We start from the raw sequence: 26,604 nt of genomic DNA, 5'->3' as shown, positions 1-26,604 counted from the left end.
GCAGGAGGGGAGCCAGGAGAGGAGTGTTGGGGACAGACAGCTGTCGTCAGTACAAGTGCCAGCTGCCTTGGTTTTGAGTTACCGGGAGACCTTCTGATGTTTGCGGAGTTTTGAAGGTTATTTGAAACAGTCAGTGCTTGGTTTGAAAAAGACAACAAAGTTAAATACTGAGTTTGCCTCTTTTTTAAATTTGTCCGTAGATCAGCCCGGGGAGGAGGATCTAATATCGTTGCTCTCACCACCCTTTTTGTTATAATTGGAAATACAAAAAAATCCTTACTTCACTTTGTTTTGGTTATATTTTTTTTACTAGTGGGCAAAAGCTACAAATTAGTGGTTTCCACTAGGGATTGGTTCCCCAACCACCCATAGGGGGACATATTTAGCAAAATGAAATAATTCAGAATAAGTGCATTCCTTTTTGGAGTTTTTAAATTAAATTTATGTTAAAGTCCTTATGTGGGTATGTTTTTTCTGTACCTCTCTTTCCAACCATAAACTATTACTCAGTCAGCTATCTTAGGCCAAAAGTAGCCTGGTGAGGCTGTCACGTGGTCAGAAGGAGTGCTAAGGCTACCAGCAATCTTTGCCAAATAACTCATGGTGCATGTTTGAAGATTATAGAAACATCCTTTTCAACTACACTAGATCCTCTTGTTTTATATAGTGTGATTCAAACTCAGATTTGCTGTTAATAGGAATGTGGCCTTTAACGTATTTCTAGAGGCCATGTTACCAGGAAGAGTCTCTGTGCAGCTCAACAAAATACGAGAGGGCTCTGGAAAGCTGTCCTACAGACGGTCCGTAAACAGAGGGACTAAAGAGCTTATGTGGTACCTGTAGAGCGGCTAGTATCCCTTTACTGCAGTCCTAATTTTTCAAGTAAATGATTTGTAAATTATTTGCCCACTGTTCAGGTTTTTATATAGCAAGAGCTATGAATACTAACTTACGGTACTTACAGAAGAGATGATTTTTACAAAAAGTCAAAGTTGTTTGGTTTTTTTTTTTCAATATTGAATTTATGTCTTGTCTTTTTTAAGACTTTTCCAGCAGCACAACCTCTAGCAGGTACCATGGAAGAACGGATTGCAGAATTGAACCGACAGAGTATGGAGGCTCGTGGAAAACTGCTGCAGTTGATAGAGCAGCAGAAACTGGTCTGCTCGAGTTCTGCCTCTCCACCAGCGTCACCTGCTCGGTCACCTCTCAAAGCATGGACTGGTTGGTCACAAATTCATGATTTAGAAACCAGAATCATGAAAGTTTTCACTTTGATTTTGCAAGTTCGTACTGAGTTGAAAGAAGTTTCAAAGAATGTGTATTCCAGTGCCTTCAGTTTTAACCAGGAAAAAACAGACCTAGGCCACAGAATAAGTGATGAAAGTGGGACTAGAAGGCAGGTCCCCTGATTCTTAGTGTAATACTCCTTCTAACTCTTGATGCCTGACCTTGATCATTGGTATGTGGGTCCCTAAATTGTCCTGTGTGTCAGCCGGATTTATTACAGTATATGATTTCACCTACAAAACATGCCGTGGCTAACATATAAAATATCAGTGTCAGAAGGATAATTTAGAATTTTATCAGCAACGAACTCTTAAGTTATTACTGTTAAAAACTATTAAAACTTTATTTGTAAATTAAACTTTTTATTCCATTGTTACATTCAGGAATGTGAAAAGGTAGAGGGAATCAATATCTGAAAAATTACTTGTTGGAGTACTCACATTCAGAAAGGTACTAATGAAATGAACTAGATTTCAGGTTGCTTTTTAGCCAAAGGTTGAATTATTAAGACCCTCAAGTGGTAGAGCTGTGTGAAGACCTTAGAGAGACTGACGTGGACCTAGTTTAAGAGAAGGTTCTCAGTGTCAGGATTAGAAAAAGCTCTGCTACAGTAAGTATTGTGTTCCCTGAGGAATTTAAACATAGAGACCAATGGTTTTAGAGGGGCTCCTGTGTCCTGTGACAGGTTGAAGTTGGTTACCTTTAAGGCATCTGCCAGTTAGAGTTTTTCCCTCATCTAGAAGTTATTTCCATTTTGAAATTACAGACCCAGAAAGCAGACTCTCTTGGAAAGTGCTAGGAAATGATAGGTAATACATTTCCCTGGGGCTGTTTGTCTTTGTTTGTTCTAGGACTCTTCAAATGACAGTTACTCTTCTTAATAGTCATGAAGTCTAGAGTCAACTTCAGATTAGAATAAATTAAATCACTCACTCAAATACAGATAAACAGCTACTCTGTGCCTGGCCTGTTCTGGGTGTCGGAGATAGTCCCTGCCCATCTTGACTGCTTCAGCAGTTGAGGAATAAGCAAAGAAGAATAAACAAATAAGTATATGATATGTAATGTCAGTTACTGCTAAGTGAGATAAGGAAAAATAAAGCAGATCACTCTTAAGAAGAACTTTGCAGGAGAAGGCCCAAGATGGCGGCTTAGTCACACACCACATCATCCCCCTGCAGCAAAGAACTGAGAAACCGAGTGAAACAGATATGGATGTTAATCTGGGAATCCAGAACAGGAAACAAAAGGGTGAAGAATTAGATGGCACAACGAAGGGATGGAGAAACTGAATGAAAACAGCGAACGAGGAGACTTATACACTGTAGGCGCCCTGCCAGCCAGGCTGGTGCAGTGTGGCCGTCTCGAGACAGAGAACATTGTTCCTGGGTGAGGAGCGCAGGAAGGCAACTTGGTGAAATCCCCAATAGAAGTCAGAGATACTGTATAGACGGACCTGGGGTGAAGCAAGGTGAGCAGAACACAAACTGGATCTAAGGAGGGAAAGTGCAGGAAGGCAGGTGAGAGCCCTAGGGATCCAGGTGACTATGGTAGGGGGGGATCCAGAAAATAGCGACAGAAGTATTCACCAGCAGCAGCCCCTGATCATTTGGGCAGGTGGTGCTGGCCCAGTGGAGGATCCTTGGAGTGACTGCTAGAGATCCCTCACCAGACTGGACTGTGAACAGTCCCTTCTCGCATTTGGTTGGAGCCGGCTCCTGATCACTGGCTGCACTCTGCAGGGATTGCGCTGGCGCTCATGCAAGAGACTGGGGAACATACTCTCCCCCTCCTTGCCTCCTCCTCTACCCTCCCGGTGACCAGCAGTGTGTCCCCTCATCCCTGCCCCCTGCTTGGCTATCTGGGTGCACACTCCTGTATTGTTGGACCTGTGACTGGAGGCTTGTGCCCATTCTGCCCATCTCTGTGCTGCCCTGCATACTTGGTGATCAGCGTCATGCACTTCTGCTGCCAAACTGGCAACTGGAGGCATGAGACCCCTCCCCAACTTGCCACCCCACCTGCTCAGTGACTTGTGGTGCGAGTTCTCGTGCTACCCACCCGGTGACTGGGGTGACCCATGCACCCTGGCCCCGACCACCTGGCAACCAGCAGTGTGCGCACACAGCACCCATCCCAGCGACCAGCAAGAATGCTTCCCTGCATCCGTGCCCTGGTGCCCGGCTAGACAGACACATCACTTCATCAACAATTCCGATCACATCCTAAAAGGTGCCATCTGCACCTCTGCCACACAACAAGCAGGAGATCCTAGTGCCCTCATTCAATGTCCATCCAGCCGCAACGTCACACAGTCCATGTACAGACAGTTCCTGTAGGCCAGCTGCACTTCACTGAAACCCCTTCATACCCCACCACCTACTAAAATGCCAATTCATGCAGGCATAGCAGGTCTCCCTCATCCATTTGGGAAACATCCCCTCACAGAAGATACAGAGACATCCTGCCCTGACGTCTAGAGATGCACTAACTGCTAGCACCAACCCAAAGGACCCCATGGTCCCACAAGGTCTGTGGAGGAACCCTGACCACCAAACTTGTCACCCAGTATCAGGGAAGGAACCTGCTTTCCCACTTCCACTCAGTCCAGTAAGGGAAGACATATGAGCCTAACCACAGAGGACTTGCACATGGGTGTGACCCACCGTCTTAGTCATCTAGTGCTGCTGTAACAAATACTGCAAGCGGATGGCTTTGACAAAGAGAAATTTATTCTCTCACAGTCTGGTAGGCTACAAGCCTAAATTCAGGGTGTCCGCTTCAGGGGAAGGCTTTCTCTGTTGGCTCTGGAGGAAGGTCCTTGTTATCAGTTGTCCTTTGGTCTGGGAGCTTCCCTGCGCAGGAACCCTGGGTCCAAAAGACGTGCTCAGCTCCTGGCACTGCTTTCTTGGTGGTATGAGGTCCCCGCTCTCTGCTTGCTTTCTTTTCCTTTTATCTCTTGTAAGATAAAAAGTGGTGCAGGCCACACCGCAGGGAATCTCCCTTTACATTGGATCAGGGATGTGACCTCAGCAAGGGTGTTACATCCCACCCTAATCCTCTTTAACCACAGGCAGAGATTGTGATTTATAACACATAGGAAGGTCACAAAATGGAGGACAACCACACAATACTGGGAACCATGGCCTAACCAAGTTGGCCTAACTGTATTTTTGGCGGACACAATGCAATTTATGACACCCACCATCCCCAGTAGTGAGAAGAAGTCACACTCGGCCAACAGATACCACCAAGGGCACACATAGACCAGAACCACAAAACAACAACAATTAAGATAATACAAAGGAAGAAAGACGTTCTGAAGAGAAAGAGAAGAAACAAAGCTCCAGATGCATCAAAACAAAATGAAAAAATCAGCACAAAACATACATGTAATCAATAAAGAAATTTATAAATAAATTAATACCCAGATGCCTTGGTGACAGCAGACAATAACAAATCATACAAAGAAACAGGATAAGATGGCTGGCTCAAGCAAATGAGCAAAATTAAGGGGTAGAAAACCTACCTGAGGAAGAAATGGTAGTAGAGCTACCTGATAAGGAATTCAAAGACTTATATATAGGATCCTCAAAGAGATTAAGGAAAACACACATAAACCCCTAGAAGAATTCAGGAGAACGGTACGAGAACAAAATGACAAAATAAGTAATTAGAAACCGTACAAAAACAATTAGATACCCAGATAATTAACAATAAATATCAGAAATAGATAACTCAATGGAAGGACACAGAAGTAGAATTGAATCAATGGAAGAAACAGTGAAATAGAGGACAAATCCTTTAACACCAATTTGAGGAACAATCAGAAAGAAGAATGAAGAAAGATGAAGAAAGCCTAAGAGTTATGTGGGACACTATTAAGAGGAATACTTCACGTTATTAAAAGAAATTAAAAAAAAAATTTTTTTTTTTAATTTCTCTTAATAGAAATTCCAGAACAGGAGGAGGAAAAAAAGAAAAACCCAGAACTTTTGAAGATTTATTGGCGGAAACTTTTCTAATATGAAAATAAGAAGGTTTCCATCCAAGAAGCTCAGCAAACCCCATACAGGATAGACTTCAAAAGAAAGTCACCAAGACATATGATAATCATACTTTCCAAAATCAAAGACAAAGAATTCTGAGAGCGGCTTGTAAAAAATGAAATATGACCTACAGAGGGGGCACCAGTAATACTAGTGCTGATTTCTTGGCAGAAACTGCAGGCAAGAGGCAATGGGATGACATATATAAAACCCTGAAAGAAAAGAATTGCCAGCCAAGAATCATATATCCAGCAAAATTGTTTTTCAAATATGATCGTGAAACTAGTGCATTCCCAGAAAAACAAGGGAATTTGTAAAAACCAGACCAACCTTAAAAGAGATATTAAAGGAAGTCCTTCAGACAAAGAACCAATGACATTAAACGACAACCTGACATTAAGACACTCAACAGCCTCTCCCAGATACCAACCCAGATGAACAATTCTCCGAAGTGAAATAAAGCTGCAGAACTGCAGACAGGGAACCAGAGACGTCAGTCTGTAAACGACAACAACCTCCAAACAAAAATGGGGATAGAAACAAGTGGTGTGGCATTTATAGAATTTCCATACGGCGAGGAAGTCAAGGTGGTATCAAGATATAACAGAGTGCTTTAAACTTAGGAAGATAAAGGTAAATTTCAGAATAACCACAAAGAAAATTAATCTGCTTAACAAAATAAAGAAGAAAATAAAAAGCTTAGTAAACACAAAATTAACAATGAAGCATATGAAGACAAAATCCATAAATAAAAAGAACTCGGCACTGAAAATGAAGCAGAACAAAGAAACCATTAACACCACAAAAACAAGCATAATAAAGTGGCAGCCGAAAATTCATACCTATCGGTGATCACACTGAATGTGAGTGCCTTAAATGCACCAGTCAAGAGACAGTGGCAGAATGGGTTAAAAAACATGACACATCAATATGTTGCCTACAAGAGACACACCTTATACATAAAGACATAAATAGGTTAAAAAAAATCAAAGGATGGAGGAAAAATATTATCAAGCAAACGGTAACCAAAAGAATGGTCTTTAACTCACCGCTTTTACTGATGGATAGAACAACTTGAAAGAAACTTGGCAAAAATACAGATGATCTAAGTAACACAGTCAACCAACTTGACCTCATAGACATATATACAGCATACCACCTAGCATGAGCCCAGTACACGTTCTTCTCAAATGCACATGGATTATTTTCCAGAACAGATTGTATTTTAGGCCACAAAGCAATCCTTAGTAAATTAAAAAAAAAAATCAGAATAATACAAAGCATCTTCCCTGATCACAACATTATAAAACTAGAAATCAGTAACAGAAAGAACAAGGAAAAAAAATAAATACATGGAAACTGAATAACACCTTACTTAAAAATTTTGGGGTAATAGGAGAAATTAAAAAATTCTTAGAATCAAATGAGAGTGAAAATACAACATACCAAAACTTTCAGAACATAGCAAAAGCAGTGCTCAGAGGAGAATTTATGGTAAAAAATGCACACATCAAAAAGCAGAAAGGGCCAGAATCAATAGCTTAACCCTACAAGATGAACAAATAAACTAGTGGCAAAAGAAGTCCACAGTCACCAGAAGAAAGGAAATAATAAAGATCAGAGCAGAAATAAATGAAATAGAAAACAGAAAAAGAATAGACAGAATTGACAAGACTAGAAGTTTGTTCTTTGAGAGGATCAGTAAAAGGTACAAACAACTGACCAAATTGACAGAGGAAAAAATGAGAAGATGTGAATAGCCAAAATAAGAAATGAAATGGGTACAGTTACAACGGAACTAACAGGTAAAGAGGATCATAACAGAATATTATGAAAAATTGCTTTCCAACAAATTTGCAAACCTAGAAGAAATGGACAAATTTCTAAAAATACGCTACCTACCTAACACAAGAAGAGGTAGGAAATTTGAACAGATCCATAACAAAAGAAGAAGTTGAAGAGGTCATTAAAAAAACTCACAAAAACAGCAATAAAAAAGCCCTGGCCCAGACAAATTCACTGGAAAATCTACCAAATATTCAGAGAAAAGTTGAAACCAATTCTGTTCAAACTATTCCAGAACTTAGAAAAGGAAGGAATAGTCCTTAATTCATTCTATGAAGCCAGGATAACCTTGATACCAAAGCCATGAAAGACAGCACTAAAAAAGAAAATTACAGACCAATATGCCCCATGAATACAGATGCAAAAATTATCAACAAATTCTAGCCAAGAGAATTCAACAGCATATCAAAAAAATAATACACCATCATGATCCAGTGGGATTCATACCAGGGATGCAAGGATGGTTCAGCATTAGAAAATCAAGCAGCGTAATTCACCACATAAATAAAACAAAGGAGAAGAATCACACGATTACCTCCATGTACAAAAGGCATTTGATAAAATCCAATACTCTTTCCTCATAAAAACTGTAAGCAAAATAGGAATAGAAGGGAAATTCCTCAACATAATTAAGGGCGTATATGCAAAACCAACAGCCAATGTTACTCTCAACAGAGAAAAATTGAGAGCATTCTCCTTGAGAATGGGAAAAAGACAAGGATGGGCTTTATCACTACCCTTATTCAGTATTGTACCAGAAGCCCTAGCTAGAGTAATAAGGCTAGGAAGGGAAATAAAGAGTATTCTCATTGGAAGGGAAAAAAGTAAAACTATCCTTATTCGCAGATGACATGATTGATACACAGAAAATCTGAGACTCCACAAGAAAGGTACTACAACTAATAGAAGGATACAACAGAGTGGCAGGGTAAAAGATCAACACACCAAAATCAGTTGGGTTCCTCTATACCAACAAGGAGGACGCTGAAAAGGAAATCAAGAAAACAATACTATTTACAAAAGCCCCCAAAAATAAAATACCTAGGAATAAACCTAACCAGGGATGTAAAAGATCTATACAAGGAAAACTATGAAACATTACTGCAAGAAACTAAAAGAGTTCTACATAAATGGAAAAACATCCCTCGTTCATGAATTGGAAGACTTAACATTATGAAAATGTCAGTACTACCAAAAGGAATCTATAGATATAATGCAATCCCAATCCACATCCCAACAACATTCTTTAATGAAATCAAAAAACTAATCTCCAGCTCTATATGGAAAGGACCAAACCTGGTGCCGTCGAGTCAGTTCCGATTTATAGTACAACTTCCCCATAGAATTTCCAAGGAGTGGCAAGTGGATTTGAACTGCCAACCTTTTGGTTAGCAGCTGAGTTCTTAACCACTGCACCACCAAGGCTTATTAATGGAAAGGAAAGAGGCTCCAAATAGCTAAAGCAATATTGGAGAAGAAGAACAAAGTAGGTGGTCTCACATTTGATCTCCAAACTTGTTGTACAGCCAAGGTAATCAGTAACAGACACATAGACCAATGGAATAAAATTGAGAACCCAGAAGTAAATCCATCCATCTGCGGGCAGCTGATCTTCAACAAAGGGCCAATGTCTGTTCAGTGAGGAGAAACAGTCTCTTTTTAACACATGTGCTGGCAAAACTGGATATTCATATGCAGAGAAGTGAACCAGGATCCATACTTCACAGCATGCACAAAAACTAACTCAAAATGGATCAAAGACCTAGATGTGAAAGCTAAAACTGTAAAGTCCTGGACGATAACATAGGGTAAAAACTAGAGACCTAATTTTCAGCATAAATAGCCTATCAAAGAAAACTAAAAATGCATGAATGACAGAAGATAAATTAGATAAATGGGACCTCCTACAAATTAAATAGTTGTAATCATCAAAAGACTTTGCCAAGAGAGTAAAAAGAGAACCTACAGACTGGGAGAAAGTATTTGGCAATGATATATCTGATAAGGGGTCTAATCGCTAAAATATATTGAAAGCTTCAATACCTCAGTAACAGAAAAGACAGACAATCCAACCAAAACATGGGCAAAGAACATGAACAGACACTCCACCGAAGAGGACATTCACGTGGCCACCAGATACATGAAAAGGTGCTCTTGATAATTAGCCGTTAGAGAGATGCAAATCAAAACTGCCATGCGATACCATCTCACCGATGCAAAAATAGTAATGACCAAAAAAACAGAAAACAGCAAATGCTGGTGAGGTTGTGGGGGGATCGGAGCTCTTATACATTGCTGTTAAGATTGTAAAATGGTACAACCACTATGGAAAATGTAATGGCATGTCCTTAAAAAGCTAGAAATAGAAATAGCTTATGATCCAGCAATCCCACTCCTAGGTATATGTCCTAGAGATATAAAAACAGTGACACGAATAGACACATGCACCCCTGTGTTCACTGCAGCATTGTTGACAATAGCAAAAAATGGCAACAACCTAAGTGCCCATCAGCAGATGCATGGAAAAACAAATTGTGGAACCTCACACACCGCACACAATGGAACACCGCACAACTATAATACTGAGGAGTTCGCAAAACATTTTTTAACATGGATGAATCTGGGGGCCGTTATGCTGCATGAAAGAAGTTAGTCAGAAAAAGAAAACTATTGTATGGTCCCACTATTATAAAAACTCGAGAACAGATAACACGCAGAAAGCAGAGTTCTTTGATGGTTACCAGGGATGAGAGGAAGGAGGAGGGGGAATCACTTTTTAGAGAGTAGACACTCATTACTTTTGGTGATGGGAAAGGCAATCCCAATTATGGGTGAAGTCAGCACAACTTGACCAAGCTAAATAAAGACACTAGGAGTTACAGAGAAAAAGGGACAATTTCAATAAATGCTATAACATACAATTTTGCAACGATTGTAAAACAACCAAAACTATGTGTGTGGTTACGTATGTACATATGGATGCGTATATGTGTATAGGAAGTCACGTGTGAGTAAACGCACGTGCGTGTATAGGTGTATCTGCAGGCATGTGTATATACACATCTGTGTGTGCTACACATATATCCACATATATGGAAGAAAGCACATAGACGGCACAGTTACAGAGACTTCCTAGACAGATCCAAACAACTTGCAGAATTCAATTACTGGTCAAAAGGCTTGGGACCGTAGTCCTGGGGGGACAAGTTAGTCCACTGGCATAACATAGTTCACAAAGGTAATGTTCTACATCCTAGTCTGGTGAGTAGAGTCTGGGGTCTTAAAAGCTAGTGAGCGGCTGTCTAAGATACAACTACTGGTCTCTACTGGAATGGAGCCAACGGGAATGAAGGAAATCAAAGGCTCAAAGAAGAAACTAATCCACGGGACCAACAGCCCAAACGAGAACCACAGCCTCTTCCAGCCTGAGACCAGAAGAACTAGATGGTGCCCGGCTACCACTACCAACCATTCTAACCAGGGGCACAGTAGAAGGTCCTGGACAGAGTAGGTGAAAAATGTGGAACAAAATTCAGATTCCTAAAAAAACAGGTCAGACTTACTGGCCCTATGGAGGCTAGAGGAACCCTCAAGGTTATTGCCCTGAGATACCCTTTGACTTGGAATTGTAGCTATTTCTGCAGGTCAAATAATAGATTGGCTCATAAAATAAACAACGTCACCTGTGAGTAATGCGCTCCCTTAAACAATTCATTATATGAGACCAAAAGACCAACATTTACCCAAAAGCAAAGATGAGAAGGCCGAGACAGGGAAGGGAGCTAGATCGATGGAAACAGAACAAACAGAATGGAAATAGAACGCTGACACGTTATGTAAAAATTATAACCAGTGGTGTAGTTTGTGTAAAAATTGTTAAAGGGGAACCCAATTTGCCATGTTAACTTTCATCTAAAACACAATAAAATATTATTAAAAAGGAGAAAGAAGAACTTTATGATAAAAAGTGACATCTTTTGTTTCAATAGATCTTTAAGGTTAATCAGTGCTTCCATTTCTTTCATCTCATTTAGTTGATTTCGTCACCTCTTAAAGGTCAGAAATTACTGGTTTAGAGCCTCTGTGAAACCGCCTGGGATGGGCATAAAGTCTTTCATTAGTAGATATCCAGTAAATATTTGTTGATTGATTACCTACTTCTGAAATGTTGAAAATACACAGAATTATGTATATCATTGCCATTTCACCTTTTCAGCCGACTTCACTTTTTATTGGACTGCTTAATGTGTTTGTTAACAGTAATAATGTAATAGATTTTAAGAGAGTTTAAGTTTTCCTGAATTACTTCAGCATTTTTTTTTTTTTCCCCTTTTAATTTTTAGAGAACTTTACATGGGCTGCTTTTGGCAAAGATCTGAAGTTCTTCAGGGCTAGCTCTTAATTTCCATGTTTCACTTCCTGTTCTGACATGATACTTGTTTGAAGATTCTAGCTCTCCATGAACTGACAGGAAACCCTGGTGGCATAGTGGTTAAGCGCTATGGCTTCTAACCAAAAGGTCGGCAGTTCAAATCCACCAGGCGCTCTGTGGAAACTCTGTGGGGCAGTTCTACTAACCAACTCACAGCAGTGGCTCTGGAAACCCTGGTGGCGTAGTGGTTAAGTGGTACAGCTGCTAACCAAAAGGTCAGCTGTTCAGATCCACCAGGAGCTCCCTGGAAGCACTATGGGGCAGTTCCACCCTGTCCTGTTGGGTTGCTATGAGTTGGAATCGACTCGACGGCAGTGGGTTTGGTGTTTTGGTTTTTGAACTGATATGCTACTGAATTGACACTAATAACTAGAGTTTCTGGTATCAGTTCATTTAAAAGGAAATCCTTCACGTGTGTCTGTGGGTTGTAATGATGAAAATATAGAAAGACCCCCAAATTCATAATGGGGAGTTTACCAAAAGAAATCAAGTTGAATTTTTATTTCATTTAATGAAATGTAATGAACTAATATTTATTTTTATACTTCAGAAGGAGGAAAGAGGACAATTGAGGTATCTGTTCCGGGAGCAGAAGTCCCAGAAAGCTCAAAATGCAGCACTGTCTCGCCTCCTGGTGCGGTGAATACAAGAAGGTAGGCTTACAGTGTAAATAGATGCTTAAAAAAAATCAGTACTACAGTGTGTGTTTAATCATCTTCTTGCCAAAAGGAAGTACCTAATATCTGACTTAGGTTCAGACAGACTTACTCATGTAGAGAGAATTGGAGAGGAGAATTTTGGGGGAAAAAGAAGAAGTGAGGAACAAGGCATAATTAAGTAGAAAAGTACAGGTTGGGTACTGAAAAAAACAAAAACAAAACAAAGATAATAACACACATATATAGTGAGCGGAAACTCTGCTGGCGTACTGGTTAAGCGCTACATCTACCAACCAAGAGGTCGGCAGTTCAAACCTCCAGGCGCTCCTTGGAAACTCTATGGGGCAGTTCTACTCTGTCCTGTAGGGTCGTTATGAGTCGGAATCGACTCAACGGCAGTGGGTTTTTTATATAGTGAGCTTCCTGGGTTTCAGAAATTTTTAAATATTAATAATAACAGCTTGCTCTCTTGTTCTCTTTTATTTCTCATAAACAGATCTTCAGGGGCTGCTAGTAACTCCTGCTCTCCCTTAGACACCACCCCAGGAGGTGGACGATTCGTACCTCTTAATCCAAGAGCAAAGGTACATGATGAAATGAAATTGTCAAATCTGGAGGGGACGGGAGGGGAGGGATGGGAGGTGGCCGATTTAGTGATTTCCGTTCTTACTTATTATTCTTCACTTACCGTAAAGACAGTACAAAATTTTTAGAAGAAATACTAATTCAACTTCATTAGAAAAAACAAAAATGAGACATAATGCCTTCTGTATTTTGTAGGGTAAGGAAGGAATAAGATAAAATTCTGTACGCTTTCAGCACTCCCTAAAGGCTAGTGGCAGGACACACAGGTGTGCCTTGAGTGGTCATAGGTGTCCTGGGTGTTGCTGGGTGGGGCCTGGCACAGCCCTGCCCTGGGGCCTGTCACTTTCGTTGTGACTGTACTCCACTGTGCCTTATATGAGTGTGCCATTAGTCAGGGAGGTTATGGCACACAAAGGTAAATAAATCCCATATATTCTTCATTTCTTCTGGTTTGCGGTAGAGATGCATAGAACCAAGGACCTGACAGCGTATCCAGAGCTTTCGCAGAAGTCACTTGTCTGTGCTTGTGATACAGTAAAATATAGTTTCTTTAACTGTTTGGTCATTATAAATTCTGAGGATATCTTGAAAATTACAAAAATTACATTTGTAATCTTGAGCCAACAACTGTCTGATATTGGTGGTGGGGGCGGACTTCTTTGTTATTCTTTTTAATAACTTCAGTGATCAGACCAAATACTGAGTGCTTCAATAAACACTGAGTATTTCAGCCCAAAATGATAGGCTCACATATCCCAGTCGCCCAAGACTGAAGGTTTGTCTTTTGCTATTTCATATATTTGAAAAAAAACTTTAAAGTGAACTGTTTTATATAATTTACCCTTGATTCCTGGAATTTAGCACCAAGTTTAATTTACTAAGATGAAATAATTTTCTTTTTGTCATTTTGAAAGTTGTTACTGGGTTCATTCTTTTTTTTCTTTTTAATTGTTATTTTTGATAGGTGCTGTCGAGTCAGTTCCACGTAAAACAGAGTGAAACACTGCCCCATCCTGCGTCACCCTCACAGTCATTCTTATGTTCGAGCCCATTGTGGAAGCCACTGTGTCAGTCTTACCTTGTTGAGGGTTTTCCTCTTTTTTGCTTACCGTCTACTTTACCAAGTATGATGTCCTTCTCCAGGGACTGGTCCCTCCTGATGACATGCCCAAAGTAAGCGAGATGAAGTCTTGCCATCTTTGTTTCTAAAGAGCATTCTGGTTGTACTTCTTCTAAGACAGATTTATTCCTTCTTCTGGCAGTTTATGGTGTATTCAGTATTCTTCACCAATACCATATTCAAAGATTCAGTTCTTCTTTAGTCTCCCTTATCTACTCTCCAGCTTTCACATGCATATGAGACGATTGAAACATCATGGCTTCGGTCAATGACATCTTTACTTTTTAACACTTTAAAGAGGTCTTTTGCAGCAGGTTTGCCCAATGCAATGCATCGTCTGATTTCTTGACTGCTTCTTCCATAAGTGTTGACTGTGGACCGAAGTAAAATGAAATCCTTGATAACTTCAGTATTTTCTCTGTTTATCATGATGTTGCTTATTGGTCCAGTTGTGAGGATTTTTGTTTTCTTTATGTTGAGGTGTAATCCATACTGAAGTCCATGGTCTTTGATCTTCATCAGTAAGTGCTTGAAGTCCTCTTCACTTTCAGCAAGCAAGTTTGTGTCATCTGCGTAATGCAGGTTGTTAGTCTTCCTCCAATCCCAAATGCCGCCTTCTTCTTCATATAGTCCAGCTTCTCGAATTATTTGCTCAGCATACAGATTGAATAAGTATGGTGAAAAGATAAAATCCTGACACACACCTTTCCTGATTTTAAACCACACAGTATCCCCTTGTTCTGTTTGAACGACTGCCTCTTGGTCTAGGTACAGATTCCCTATGAGTGCAATTAAGTGTCCTGGACTCCCCATTCTTCAGAGTGTATCCGTAATTTGTTATGATCCACTCAAGCAGATGCCTTTGCATAGTCAGTAAAACACAGGTAAACATCCTTCTGGTATTCTCTGCTTTCAGCCAAGATCCATCTGAATCAGCAATGATATCCCTGGTTCCACGTCCTCTTCTGAAACCAGCCTGAATTTCTGGCAGTTCCCTGTCAATATACTGCTGCAGCCGTTTTTGAATGATCTTCAGCAAGATTTTACTTGTGTGTGATATTAATGCTGTTGTTTGATAATTTATGCATTCTGTTGGATCACCTTTCTTTGGAATGAGCACAGATACGCATCTCTTCCAGTTGGTTGGCCAGGTAGGTGTCTTCCAAATTTCTTAGCATAGATAAGTGAGGGCTTCCAGCATTGCATCTGTTTGTTGAAACGTCTCAATTGGTGTTCCATCAATTCCTGGAGCCTTGTTTTTTGCCAATGCCTTCAGTGCAGCTTGGACTTCTTCCTTCAGTACCATCGGTTCCTGATCATATACTAACTCCTGAAATGGTTCAACGTCGGCCAGTTCTTTTTGATACAGTGACTGTGTATTCCTTTCGTCTTTTTTTGATGCTTCCTGTGTCATTCAATGTTTTCCCCGTAGTATCCTTCAGTATTGCAACTCGAGGCTTGAATTTTTCCTTTAGTTCTTCCAGCTTGAGAAATGCCGAGTGTGTTCTTCACTTTTGGTTTTCTAACTCCAGGTCTTTGCATATTTCGTTATAATACTTTACTTTGTCTTCTCGAACTACTCTTTGAGAACTTTTGTTCAGCTCTTTTACTGTCATTTCTTCCACTCACTTCAGCTACTCTATGTTGAAGAGCAAGTTTCACAGTCTTTTCTGACATCCATTTTGGTCTTTTCTTTCTTTCCTGTCTTTTTAATGACCTTTTCCTTTCTTCATGTGTGATGTCCTTCCACAATTCGTCTGGTCTGGGTCATTAGTGTTCAATATATCAAATATATTCTTGAGATGGTCTCTAAATTCAGGTGGGATATACTGAAAGTCATACTTTGGCTCTTGAGGACTTCCTCTAATTTTCTTCATCTTCAACTTGAACTTGCATACGAGCAACTGATAGGCTGTTCCATAGTTAGCCCCTGGCCTTGTTCTGACTGATGATATTGAGCTCTTCCCTTGTCTTTTTCCACAGATGTTGTCAATTTGATTCCTGTATATTCCATTTGGTGAGGTCCAAGTGTTTAGTTGCTGTTTATGTTGTTGAAAACGGTGTTTGCAAAGAATAAGTTGTTGGTCTTGCAAAATTCTGTCATGCAATCTCCAGCATCATTTCTGTCACCAAGATTGTATTTTCTAACTACTTATCCTTCTTCTTTGTTTCAAACTTTTGCATTCAATCACCAGTAATTATCAATGCATCTTGATTGCATGTTTGATCAATTTCAGACTGCAGAAGTTGGTAAAAATCTTCAGTTTCTTCATCTTTGGCCTTAGTGGTTAATGCATAAATTTGAATAATAGTCATATTAACTGATCTTCCTTGTAGGTGTATGGATATTATCCTATCACTGACAGTATTATACTTCAGGATAGATCTTGAAATGTTCTTTTTGATGGTGAATGCAACTCCATTCCTCTTCAATTTGTCATTCCCGGCATAGTAGATCATATGATTATCTGATTCAGAATGGCCAATATCACTCCATTTCAGGTCACTAATGCCTGGGATATCACTCTTCCTATGTTCTATTTCATTTTTGACAACTCACAATTTTCCTAGATTCATACTTCCAACCTGAAGGGTTCATCTTCTGGTACTATATCAGACAGTGTTCTGCTGCTATTCATAAGGCTTTCACTGGCCAAGTTTTTCAGAAGTAGAGTGCCTGGTCCTTCTTCCTAGTCTGCCTTAGCCTGGCAGGTCCGCTCAGACCTGTCCACCATGGGTGACCCTGCTGGTATTTGAAACATTGGTGGCATAGCTTCCAGCATCACAGCAACAAGCAAGCCACCAAGTATGACAAACTGACAGAAGAGTGTTTTTTTTTTTTTTTTTAATTAGGACTGTTAAATCAATAAGGGTTGTGTTTACCAGGGAATCAGTTATTTGGGAGCATCTCTATTAGAGAATAAAAATTTTACAGTAGCAGTTTAATTTTTAATACAATTCAATGGCATAGGACACTTCGTATGTACTTGGTCTAAATGATCTACAAATCTCGTGTGGTCTCATGTTAGTATAAGCTCAGCCTAGTCACTTTCTACATCTTTTCTGCCTCTTTTTTCGACAGATGGAGAAACAAAATGAAGAAGGATGGTTTGCCCTTTCTACCCATGTGTCATAAGTGAAGTCAAACGTTACGGAGTTTGTCCTTGAATGTTTGTTCTTCAGCTTGTTCTCCCCTTTTCCTGGTCCTGCTTTCCAGTTTGTATGTCCTTTCAGATAAAACCTGCAAAGACTCTATTAATGAGTACTAAGGGAACAAAGAAATAAAGCGTGTTTTAAAAATAATCGACATTTTCAAATAGGTTTCATCAAACAAGCTACCTATAACTCCTTTTGAATAAAATTTTAACTGAAGGGAAATTAAAGTTTTGTACTCTGATAATTTTGTAGGTATTTTAAGTGTTTTCTGTTTTTATTTGAGTTACACATTTCATATTTATTTAGGTTTTGTTTTGTTTTTTGTCTGAATAGTGTATTTTAAATATTGATCTGTTCCATTTTTATTCTTTTTCTGAAGAACTGACTTGCTTTGCATAAAACTTGTAATCAAATGCTTCTGTGTGATTAGTTTAGCCTTCAGAGAAATTTAACATCCTTTTTGACTTCTGTTTCTGGGGGAAGTCACTGCTGTCAAGTGGGACTGGATAGCTGGTGTGGGAGTCTTTGTATGGATTAGCCTAAGTAGGTGAGAGCGGTTGTGTGTATTATGTAATTCCTGTGTTGTTTTTAAATGTTTAAATGTCATCAATAATAGTAATGCACAGCATTACTAATTCAGTAAAACTCATTTCATGGTATATTTAGTGTTTGAAACAGAATTGAAACCCAGAAGTTACCATCAGTTTTTGTAATCCTGAATCTGAGCAGATTCATTCAAGGGTAGGTCTGTCTTCAAGGCACCTGTTTGACTCTCAGACCTTGGTTCTTATTGTAAACTTGCTTTTTGAGTTCTCTCTGCCTTTTGCTCTGTGATAGGAATTGTCGACTAGAGTCGGGTGGCAGTGGAATGGAGTGGTGTGTGGGAACTACCTGGGGAACTTTGTCAGACAGCACCTTTCCTTCCCCTCCACTTGTAACCATTGTTCTAGAATGTCCTGTCAACTTCTACCTGCGCCTCTTCATTGCAGTGGTGGCAAAAGAAATTATTTTCTTCTGGTTCCACAGATTTTTTTAAACATGAAACCATCTGTATTCATTTGCGTCGTTGCAGATTCTTCCAATTGTATTGCACTTCTTGAGTCTTGGTATTTAATAAATAAATTTTTTTTTTTTCATCCCTGTCTGGGATAGAAACCATTTTAGCATTCCTCTTTTCCTTATATGACTGAAACGTCAAGTGTCAAGTTAGTCACTTGGTTTGTGAATGTATCCTTTGATATGCATTTTCCTTAATGTTCTCCAAGTGATTGAGTTTTTTTTTTCCTTTTCTTTCCTTTACGTTCCTTTAGGCCTCAAAGACCATGATTGTCAACTTAAGGAGCATTTAGAAAATACCAGACTGACTATCTGGTGGGTCAAGAGTGATTCTAATATGCAGCCAGGGTTAAGAACCAGTGCAGAGCACTTTGACCACTAGCTCACTGGCAGTCCGTGGGGCTGATATTTAAGTATTCATCCTACAAACGGTAGTTTTTGCTGATAAAATGCAAAACCACATAGAAAAAAACTCCAAGAATATTATATGAGTGGAAAAGAGCCTTTTAAGCAGTGCTTCTGAGCCTTGGAAACCCTGGTAGCGTAGTGGTTAAGTATGATGGCTGCTAACCAGAAGGTGCAGTTGGAATCCAGCAGGCGATCCTTGGAAACTCTATCGGGCAGTTCTACTCTGTCCTGTAGGGTCGCTATGAGTCGGAATTGACTTGACGGTAGTGGGTTTGGTTTGGTTTTGGTTTCTCAGCCTGGCTACCATTAGAATCCCTTGGGGGTCTTTTAAAATCCCAGTGCTCAGGACTCACCTCAGCCAATTAGAATCCCAGGGAGAAGGACATGAATGTCAGTATTTTTCAAACCTAGATGATTCCAGTACCCAGCCAAGCTTGTGAAACTTGATTCTCAAGATACTTGTTGTTGTTAGGTGCCGTCGAGTTGGTTCTAACTCATAGCGACCCTATGCACAACAGAACCAAACACTGCCCTGTCCTGTGTCATCCTTAGAATCATTGTTATGCTTGAGGTCATCGTTGTAGCCTCTGTGTCAGTCCACCTCACTGAGGGTCTTTCTCTTTTCCATTGACCCTGTACTTTGCCAAGCATGATGTCCTTCTCCAGGGACTGATCCCTCCTGACAACATGTCCAAAGTATGTAAGATGCAGTCTTGCCGTCCTTGCTTCTAAGGAGCATTCTGGTTGTACTTCTTCTAAGACAGATTTGTTTGTTCTTTTGGCAGTCCATGGTGTATATTCAGTATTCTTTGCCAACACCACATTTCAAAGGCATCAGTTCTTCTTTGGTCTTCCTTATTCATTGTCCAGCTTTCACATGCATATGATACAATTGAAAATACCATGGCTTGGGTCAGGTGCACCTTAGTCTTCAGGGTGACATTTTTGCTTTTTTTTAACACTTTGAAGAGGTCTTTTGCAGCAGATTTACCCAATGCAATGCATCTTTTGATTTCTTGACTGCTGCTTCCATGGCTGTTGATGGTGGATCCAAGTCAAATGAAATCCTTGACAACTTCAATCTTTTCTCCGTTTATCATGATGTTGCTTATTGGTTCAGGTGTGAGGATTTTGTTTTCTTTATGTTGAGGTGTAATCCATACTGAAGGCTGTGGTCTTTGATCTTCATTAGTAAGTGCTTGAAGTCCTCTTCACTTTCAGCAAGCAAGGTTGTGTCATCTGCATAACGCAGGTTGCTGATGAGTCTTCCTTCAATCTTGATGAGCACAATTAGAATCCATAAAATCCCATAGAATCCTTCACTATTTCAACTTGAGGCTTGAATTTTTTCCTCAGTTCTCTCAGCTTGAGAAACGCTGTGTTCTTCCCTTTTGGTTTTTTATCTGCAGCTCTTTGCACACGTCGTTATAATACTTTGTCTTCTTGATCCGCCCTTTGAAATCTTCAGTTCATTTGCTTCATCATTTCTTCGTTTTGCTTTAGCTGCTTGACGTTCGTGAGCAAGTTTCAGAGTCTCCTCTGCCATCCATCTTGGTCTTTTCTTTCTTTCCTGTCTTTTCAATGACCTCTTGCTTTCTTCATGTATGATGTCCTTCATGTCATTCCACAACTCGTCTGGTCTTCGGTCACTAGTGTTCAATGCATCAAATCTATTCTTGAGATGGTATCTAAATTCAGGTGGGATATACTAAAGGTTATATTTTGGCTCTCGTGGACTTGGCTCTGATTTTCTTCATTTTCAGCTTGAACTTGCAATTGATGGTCTGTTCCACAGTTGGTCCTGGCCTTGTTCTGACTCATGATATTGACCTTTTCCATCGTCTCTTTCCACAGATGTCAGTTTGATTCTTGTGTGTTCTGTCTGGGGAGGTCCATGTGTATAGTCACCGTTCATGTTGGTGAAAGAAGGTATTTGGAATGAAGAAGTCGTTGGTCTTGCAAAATTCTATTGTTTGATCTCCGGCATTGTGTCTGTCACCAAGGCCATATTTTCCAACTACTGATCTATCTTCTTTGTTTCCTACTTTTGCATTCCGATCACCAGTAATTATCAGTGCATCCTGATCGCATGTTTGATCAATTTCAGATTGCAGCAGCTGATAAAAATCTTTTATTTCTTCATCTTTGGCCTTAGTAGGTGTGTAAATTTGAATAATAGTCATATTAACTAGTCTTCCTTGTAGGCGTATGGATATTATCCTATCACTGACAGCGTTGTACTTCAGGATAGATCTTGAAATGTTCTTTTTGATGACGAATGCAACTCCAGTCCTCTTCAAGTTGTCATTCCTGGCATAATAGACTATATAATTGTCTGATTCAGAATGGCCAGTACCAGTCCATTTCACCTCACTAATGCCTAGGATATCAATGTTTTTGCGTTCCATTTCATTTTTGATGATTTCCAATTTTCCTAGGGTTGCTATGAGTCGGAATCGACTCGATGGCACTGGTTTTAGTTTTTTTTTTATACTTCATACATTCCAGGTTCTGATTATTCATGGATGTTTACAGCTGTTTCTTCTCATTTTGAGTCGTTCCACATCAGCAAATGAAGGTCCGAAAGCTTTACTCCATCCACGTCATTAAGGTCGACTCTACTTTGAGGAGGCAGCTCTTCCCCAGTCGTCTTTTGAGTGCCTTCCAACCTGGGGGGCTCATCCTCCAGCACTATATCAGACAATGTTCGGCTGCTATTCATAAGGTTTTCACTGGTTAATGCTTTTCAGAAGTAGACTGCTGGGTCCTTCTTCCTATTCTGTCTTAGTCTGGAAGCTCAGCTGAAACCTGTCCTCCATGGGTGACCCTTTTGGTATCTGAATACTGGTGGCGTAGTTTCCAGCATCACGGCAACATGCAAGCCCCCACAGTACGACAAACTGACAGACACCTGGGGGCTGAAGATACTTAGTGCCCACAAAGCACACACTGGTGCACATTTGGTTTTAATGAACTATTCAGCTACCCTGTGGCCTGTGTCCATCAGCTCTCGGCCATCTGCCTTAGTGGATCTCCGAGTATGGGCACCAAGCAGCAGTGTCAATATCCCCTGTGGTACATGTTAGAGAGGCAGATTCTCGGGTCCTAGCCCACATCTATTGAATCAGAAACTGTTGTCTCGTGTGATAATCCCTGCAGGTGATTCTGATTCATGTTCAAGTGTGAAAACCACTGATCCTTAGCATAGCAGAGAGTGTTCTCCGCCGAGTCTGTGATGTACTGCACCAGTATTTACTTCTGACAATCCAAACTGAGCGTCCCTGTTTCCAGTGTTCAGCCTAAAAACCAAACCCGCTGCCATCGAGCCGATTCTGACTCACAGTGATCCTATAGGATGGAGGGAAACTGCCCCATACGGTTTCCAAGGAGTGCCTGGTGCATTCCAATTGCTGACCTTTTGGTTAGCAGCTGAGCTCTTAGCCACTGCGCCACCAGATAACATAACTTCTCCAATATGCCCCCCAAAGCTGTTAATCACTTGCTAAACTTTAAAATTACAGTTCTCAAAATGACAGTTTAGGAGAAAACTAGACTGTGAATTAAATGCAGTTATGGTATAAATCAGTCCTTTAGTCTGCAATGAGTTCATTTGGATTAGCAGAATTTGATAATAATTTGATGTCTCCTAAGCCCCAGGCACTGTTGTAGGCAATTTACATGACTTCATGCCAGCCTTATGTGGTAGGTGCTATTATGCTCATTTTGCAGATGAGGAAACTACCAGGACTTAAAGCTCTTGCTTGTGATTACTGACCTTCCCCTAAGTTATGAGAACTAACTGATACAGCACAGTGGTTAAGAGTACACAGTATTGCAACCAGAAAGCTTGGATTCAGAGCCCAACTCTGCCACTTACTAGCTGTGTGCCTTGGGTAAATTACTTAATCTCATCTTGTCCATTTCCAAGTCAGAGATAATAATATATCTTATCAGCTTGTGGTGGTGAAGTGGTTAAGCACTCCACTGCTAACCAAAAGGTCAAAGGTTGAAACCCAGCAGCTGCTCCACAGGATACATGTGGCAGTCTGCTTCCGTAAAGATTTCAGCCTTGGAAACCCTACCGGGCAGCTCTACTCTGTCCTTGAGGGTCACTATGAGTTGGAATCGACTTGCGGTGGCAAATGGGTTTTTCTGGTGTATAGACTTGTTTGGAGTAAGTGAGGTAAACGTACATAAATATTCTGAGGACAGAGCCTGACTCACAGTAAGCCAATTTTTTTGTGGATTGATAAATACATTATTTCCCCTTGTGTTTCCACATATTCTAGTGAATTTATTGTATTCTCAGATTAATTGGACCCAGTGTGTTAAATTTAGAGGTATTTCACCTGTAAAGATCTTTGGAAAATGAAGAAAAATATATTGAGCATATTATGTGAAAATGCAACTGACATCATTGTTTAAAATAAGTTTCTCCTATGTTTTCTGATTTTTCAGACACCCTGGGTGTACTATATAATAATAGTAAGGATAATGGAGTTTTTTTGTTTGTTTTAGTCTTACAGAATACTGGACTAAAGAGAACATTTCAAAACACCAACAAATGCATAGGACAGAGTTTTTAGAACATTATTGTAAAAGGTTATAGAAACCAATAAAACATTGTAACCATTTTTTATCAGCTTTATTGAGAAATAATTTATATGTAATAAACTACATTCATTTAAAGGGAACAGTTCATTGACTTTTGCCAGTTGTATATACTCTTGAAACTATCACCATAATCAACAGAAAACCGTCATCCCCAAAAGATTCCTTGTACTGCTTTGCAGTGTATCCATGTCTTGGCCCCCAACCCTAGGCAACCATTGACCTGCTTTTTGTCACTAGATTCTTTGTATTTTACGTAAATGGGATCATACACTATGTGCCATGTCGTATCTGGCCTCTTTCCCTCGCCATAATTATTTTGAGATTCATCCATGTTGTCTGCTTCAGTTTCTCCATTGTGACTGCTGAGTAGTAGTCTGTTGTACGGATGTTTATCCATTCAGCTGTCAGTAGACATGCAGGTGATTTCCAGTTTTTTTGGCAATCGTAAATAAAGTTGCTATGAACAAAATTTTGTGAAGACGTATTTTTCTCTTGGGGAAATACTTTGGAGGTGGAACGGCTTGGTGTGTGTTTAGCTTTTAAGAAGATGTCAGTTTTCCAAAGTGGTTGTGCCATTTTACATTCCCAACAGGACTGTGTGTGAGAGTCCCATTTGCTGCACACTCTGGCCACATTTGGTGTTGCCAGTCCTTTTACGATACCCACCGTGATGCACATTTCCCTGATGACTGACCATGTTAACCATCTTTTCATGGGGTTATCAGCCATTTATCTTTGAAATGTTCAAATCTTTTGCCCATTTAAAAAATTGGGTTGTTAGTCTTACTGAATTGTAAGAGTAATTTATATATTCTGGGTACGAAGTCCAGATAATATTGTGATGTTGCAGTCATTTTCAAGCCATGTTTTGTAACCAACAGCACTGATACTTAAATCAGTATGAGCACTGTACCCCGAGATGGTGAAGAACGAACCTCTGAGCCCAGAAATTTGCCTAACTATCCCGGTATTTGAGTGTACTCCCACTGTTCTGCGACCAAGAAACCCACGACGTAAAATCCCCTTTACGCTTAACCATGGTGCATCTTTGCTATTCAGGTTGCTGACAACTTGCCTGCTGCTGTCCTGCACACTTTTTTAAAAATCACAGTTAACACCTCAACATGGGGCCATTTTGTATTATAGTCTAGGTGTCTTTGAAAGTATTCAAGAATCATATATTTACATCCTTTAACAATGACACGGCAGAATGCCGGATTTTTCTGTATGGCTTTGAGCGTGGAGAAACCCCCAAACCAAACCCAACGCCATTGAGTCTATTCCCAACCTTGGCGAGCCTACAGGGAAGAGAACTGCCCCACTGGGTTTCCAAGGAGCTGCTGGTGGAAGACCTGGTTAGCAGACGAACGCTTAGCCACGGCCACCGGGGCGCCACTGAACAGGGATAAAGGACCGCTAAAGGCTCGGCCAGCGGCAGCGCAGACCCGCGTCCACCAAGGCGCCACTGAGCCTGGATAATGAACAGCTATAGGCTCGGCCCACCGCCCCAGGACTTCACCGGAAGTCAGGCCCCTCTCCCGCAGGATCTCACCGGAAGTCAGGCCCCTCTCCCGCAGGATCTCACCGGAAGTCAGGCACCCTACCCGCGGGATTTCACCGGAAGTCGGGCCCCTCTCCCGCGGGATTTCACCGGAAGCCAGGCACCTGTCCTGCGGAAATTTACCGGAAGTCAGGCACCGCACCCGGGGATGTCACCGGAAACTGGGTTGCGCATGCGCGTCGCGGAGCGTCCCCATTTCCGCCCGCCTTGGCGTTGCCGTGGTAACCACAGTAAACTGAAAAGCCGCGGGGGAAAAGTGATTAACAACGCGCAGCTGCGGGTGGTGTCTTCGGTAAGTTTCGACTCCAGCAGCCGCTCGCTGAAAATCTGTTAGCGAGTCCTAGAGCCGTGAGCCCAAGTTGAACTCTCTCAAGCTGAACCTCTGTTCTTCAGGGGTGTTTGCTGAAACACGTTCCTGCGTCCTCCCTACGTTTCAGTGAAACAAACGTTTGAAGGGAGGCGCATTCGCAGGCACGGAGCTAGACGCTGTGTGGACACGAAATGGACACTGTCCCTGCCGGGAGCTCCCCATCTGGCCAGGGCGGGAGATGGCGGGACACAGCAGGAGACGAGTTAGACTGAGCGAAACCAGGGGCGGGGAGTCTGCTGGGGGAGTGCTGCCGGGACCCACAATTAGCGGTGGGAGACTTGGCAGACTGACCACGCTGCACCTCAGTTTCCTCATCTCGAAAGAGGAAGGTGGTAATGCTTACCTCATGGGGTTCCTGTTACAATTAAATAGGAGAATGCAGGTAACACACACGCATGGCACATAACAACCAAAAAACCCAAACCCTGTGCTGTCTGGTCCATTCCACTCATAGCAACCCTATAGGACAGAGTAGAACTGCCCCATAGAGTTTCCTAGGCTGTCATCTTTATAGAAGCAGGTCGCCAAGCCTTTCTCCTGTGGAGCTGCTGCTGATGGGTTCGAGCCCTTGACCTCTCTGTCAGCTTCCTAATGCTTAAAACCGTTGCACCACCAGGGCTCCTTCAAGTTGATTCTGACTTATAGTGACCCAATAGGACTGAGCAGAACTGCCCCATAGGGCTCCAAGTCTGTGACCTTTACAGAAACAGACTGCCACATCTTTCTCCCATGGAGCAGCTGGTGAGTTCAAACCCCCGACCTTTTGGGTTAGCAGCGGAGCGCTTAACCACTGCGCCATCAGGTCACCTTGTATGACACATACACCCTCCCCCCCTTGCATCCCTCCCCTCCCCCCGTTGCCATTGAGTGAATTCTGACCCAAAGCTACTCTAGAGGACAGAGTAGAACTGCCCCTTAGGGTTTCCAAGGAGCGCCTGGTGGATTTGAACTACCGACCTTTTGGTTAGCAACTGTATCACTGGGCAACCAGGGTTCTGCTTAATTAATATTTGTTGAGCAAATAGGCAAAGATACATCAGCATGTAAGTATTCAGTGTATCTAAGGAATCGTGAGTTGCAGAGGGTGGCTACTGCATAGAATTTCTGGGAAGGAAAAGGGACTAGGGCGCGGAGGTGAGGTTCAGACAGTCTCTCTCTGTCCTAATAACTATAAGACGTGAAGACCAGGATAGGGAAGTGACAGTAGGAATAGAAGGGAGGGGATGAATTTGAAAGCCTTAATAACAGGACGCTTGGTAACAGGACTTGGAAACCAATTGCATGAATTGGGTGAGGGGGAAGGATGCAGAGTCATTTCTTATGTGTACAATGATAATAATAGTACCTGCCTCATAGGGTTGTTTTGAGAAATACATGAGATACTTTGTGTAGAATTCCTGAAACTCTTCTTGACAGATGATAAACATTCAATAAACATGAGCTGTTATCCTCTCAGCAG

The 26,604-nt window shown here is 41.1% G+C and overlaps 2 protein-coding genes across 2 annotated transcripts in view; both read left to right on the top strand.

Annotated features, from left to right (window-relative positions):
* Positions 1–17,284, top strand: part of SPICE1 (spindle and centriole associated protein 1) — a 102,153-nt gene extending 84,869 nt beyond the window's left edge. The window contains exons 14-17 of the mRNA XM_010592948.3: positions 1,044–1,224; positions 12,167–12,269; positions 12,772–12,859; positions 17,063–17,284. Coding sequence (XP_010591250.1) covers positions 1,044–1,224; positions 12,167–12,269; positions 12,772–12,859; positions 17,063–17,116 — 426 coding nt within the window. The 3' untranslated portion in view covers positions 17,117–17,284. The remainder of the gene's footprint in view (positions 1–1,043; positions 1,225–12,166; positions 12,270–12,771; positions 12,860–17,062) is intronic.
* CFAP44 (cilia and flagella associated protein 44) overlaps positions 12,243–26,604 on the top strand; it is a 148,161-nt gene continuing 133,799 nt past the window's right edge. The window contains exons 1-2 of the mRNA XM_064280501.1: positions 12,243–12,269; positions 12,772–12,859. The gene's annotated coding sequence lies outside the window, so the exon portion shown is untranslated. The remainder of the gene's footprint in view (positions 12,270–12,771; positions 12,860–26,604) is intronic.

This window comes from Loxodonta africana, chromosome 1 (assembly GCF_030014295.1).
Source record: "Loxodonta africana isolate mLoxAfr1 chromosome 1, mLoxAfr1.hap2, whole genome shotgun sequence".
Taxonomy (NCBI): Eukaryota; Metazoa; Chordata; class Mammalia; order Proboscidea; family Elephantidae; genus Loxodonta; species Loxodonta africana.
The sequence above is the reverse complement of the archived record's forward strand: the minus strand, read 5'-3'. Positions and strand labels throughout refer to the sequence as shown.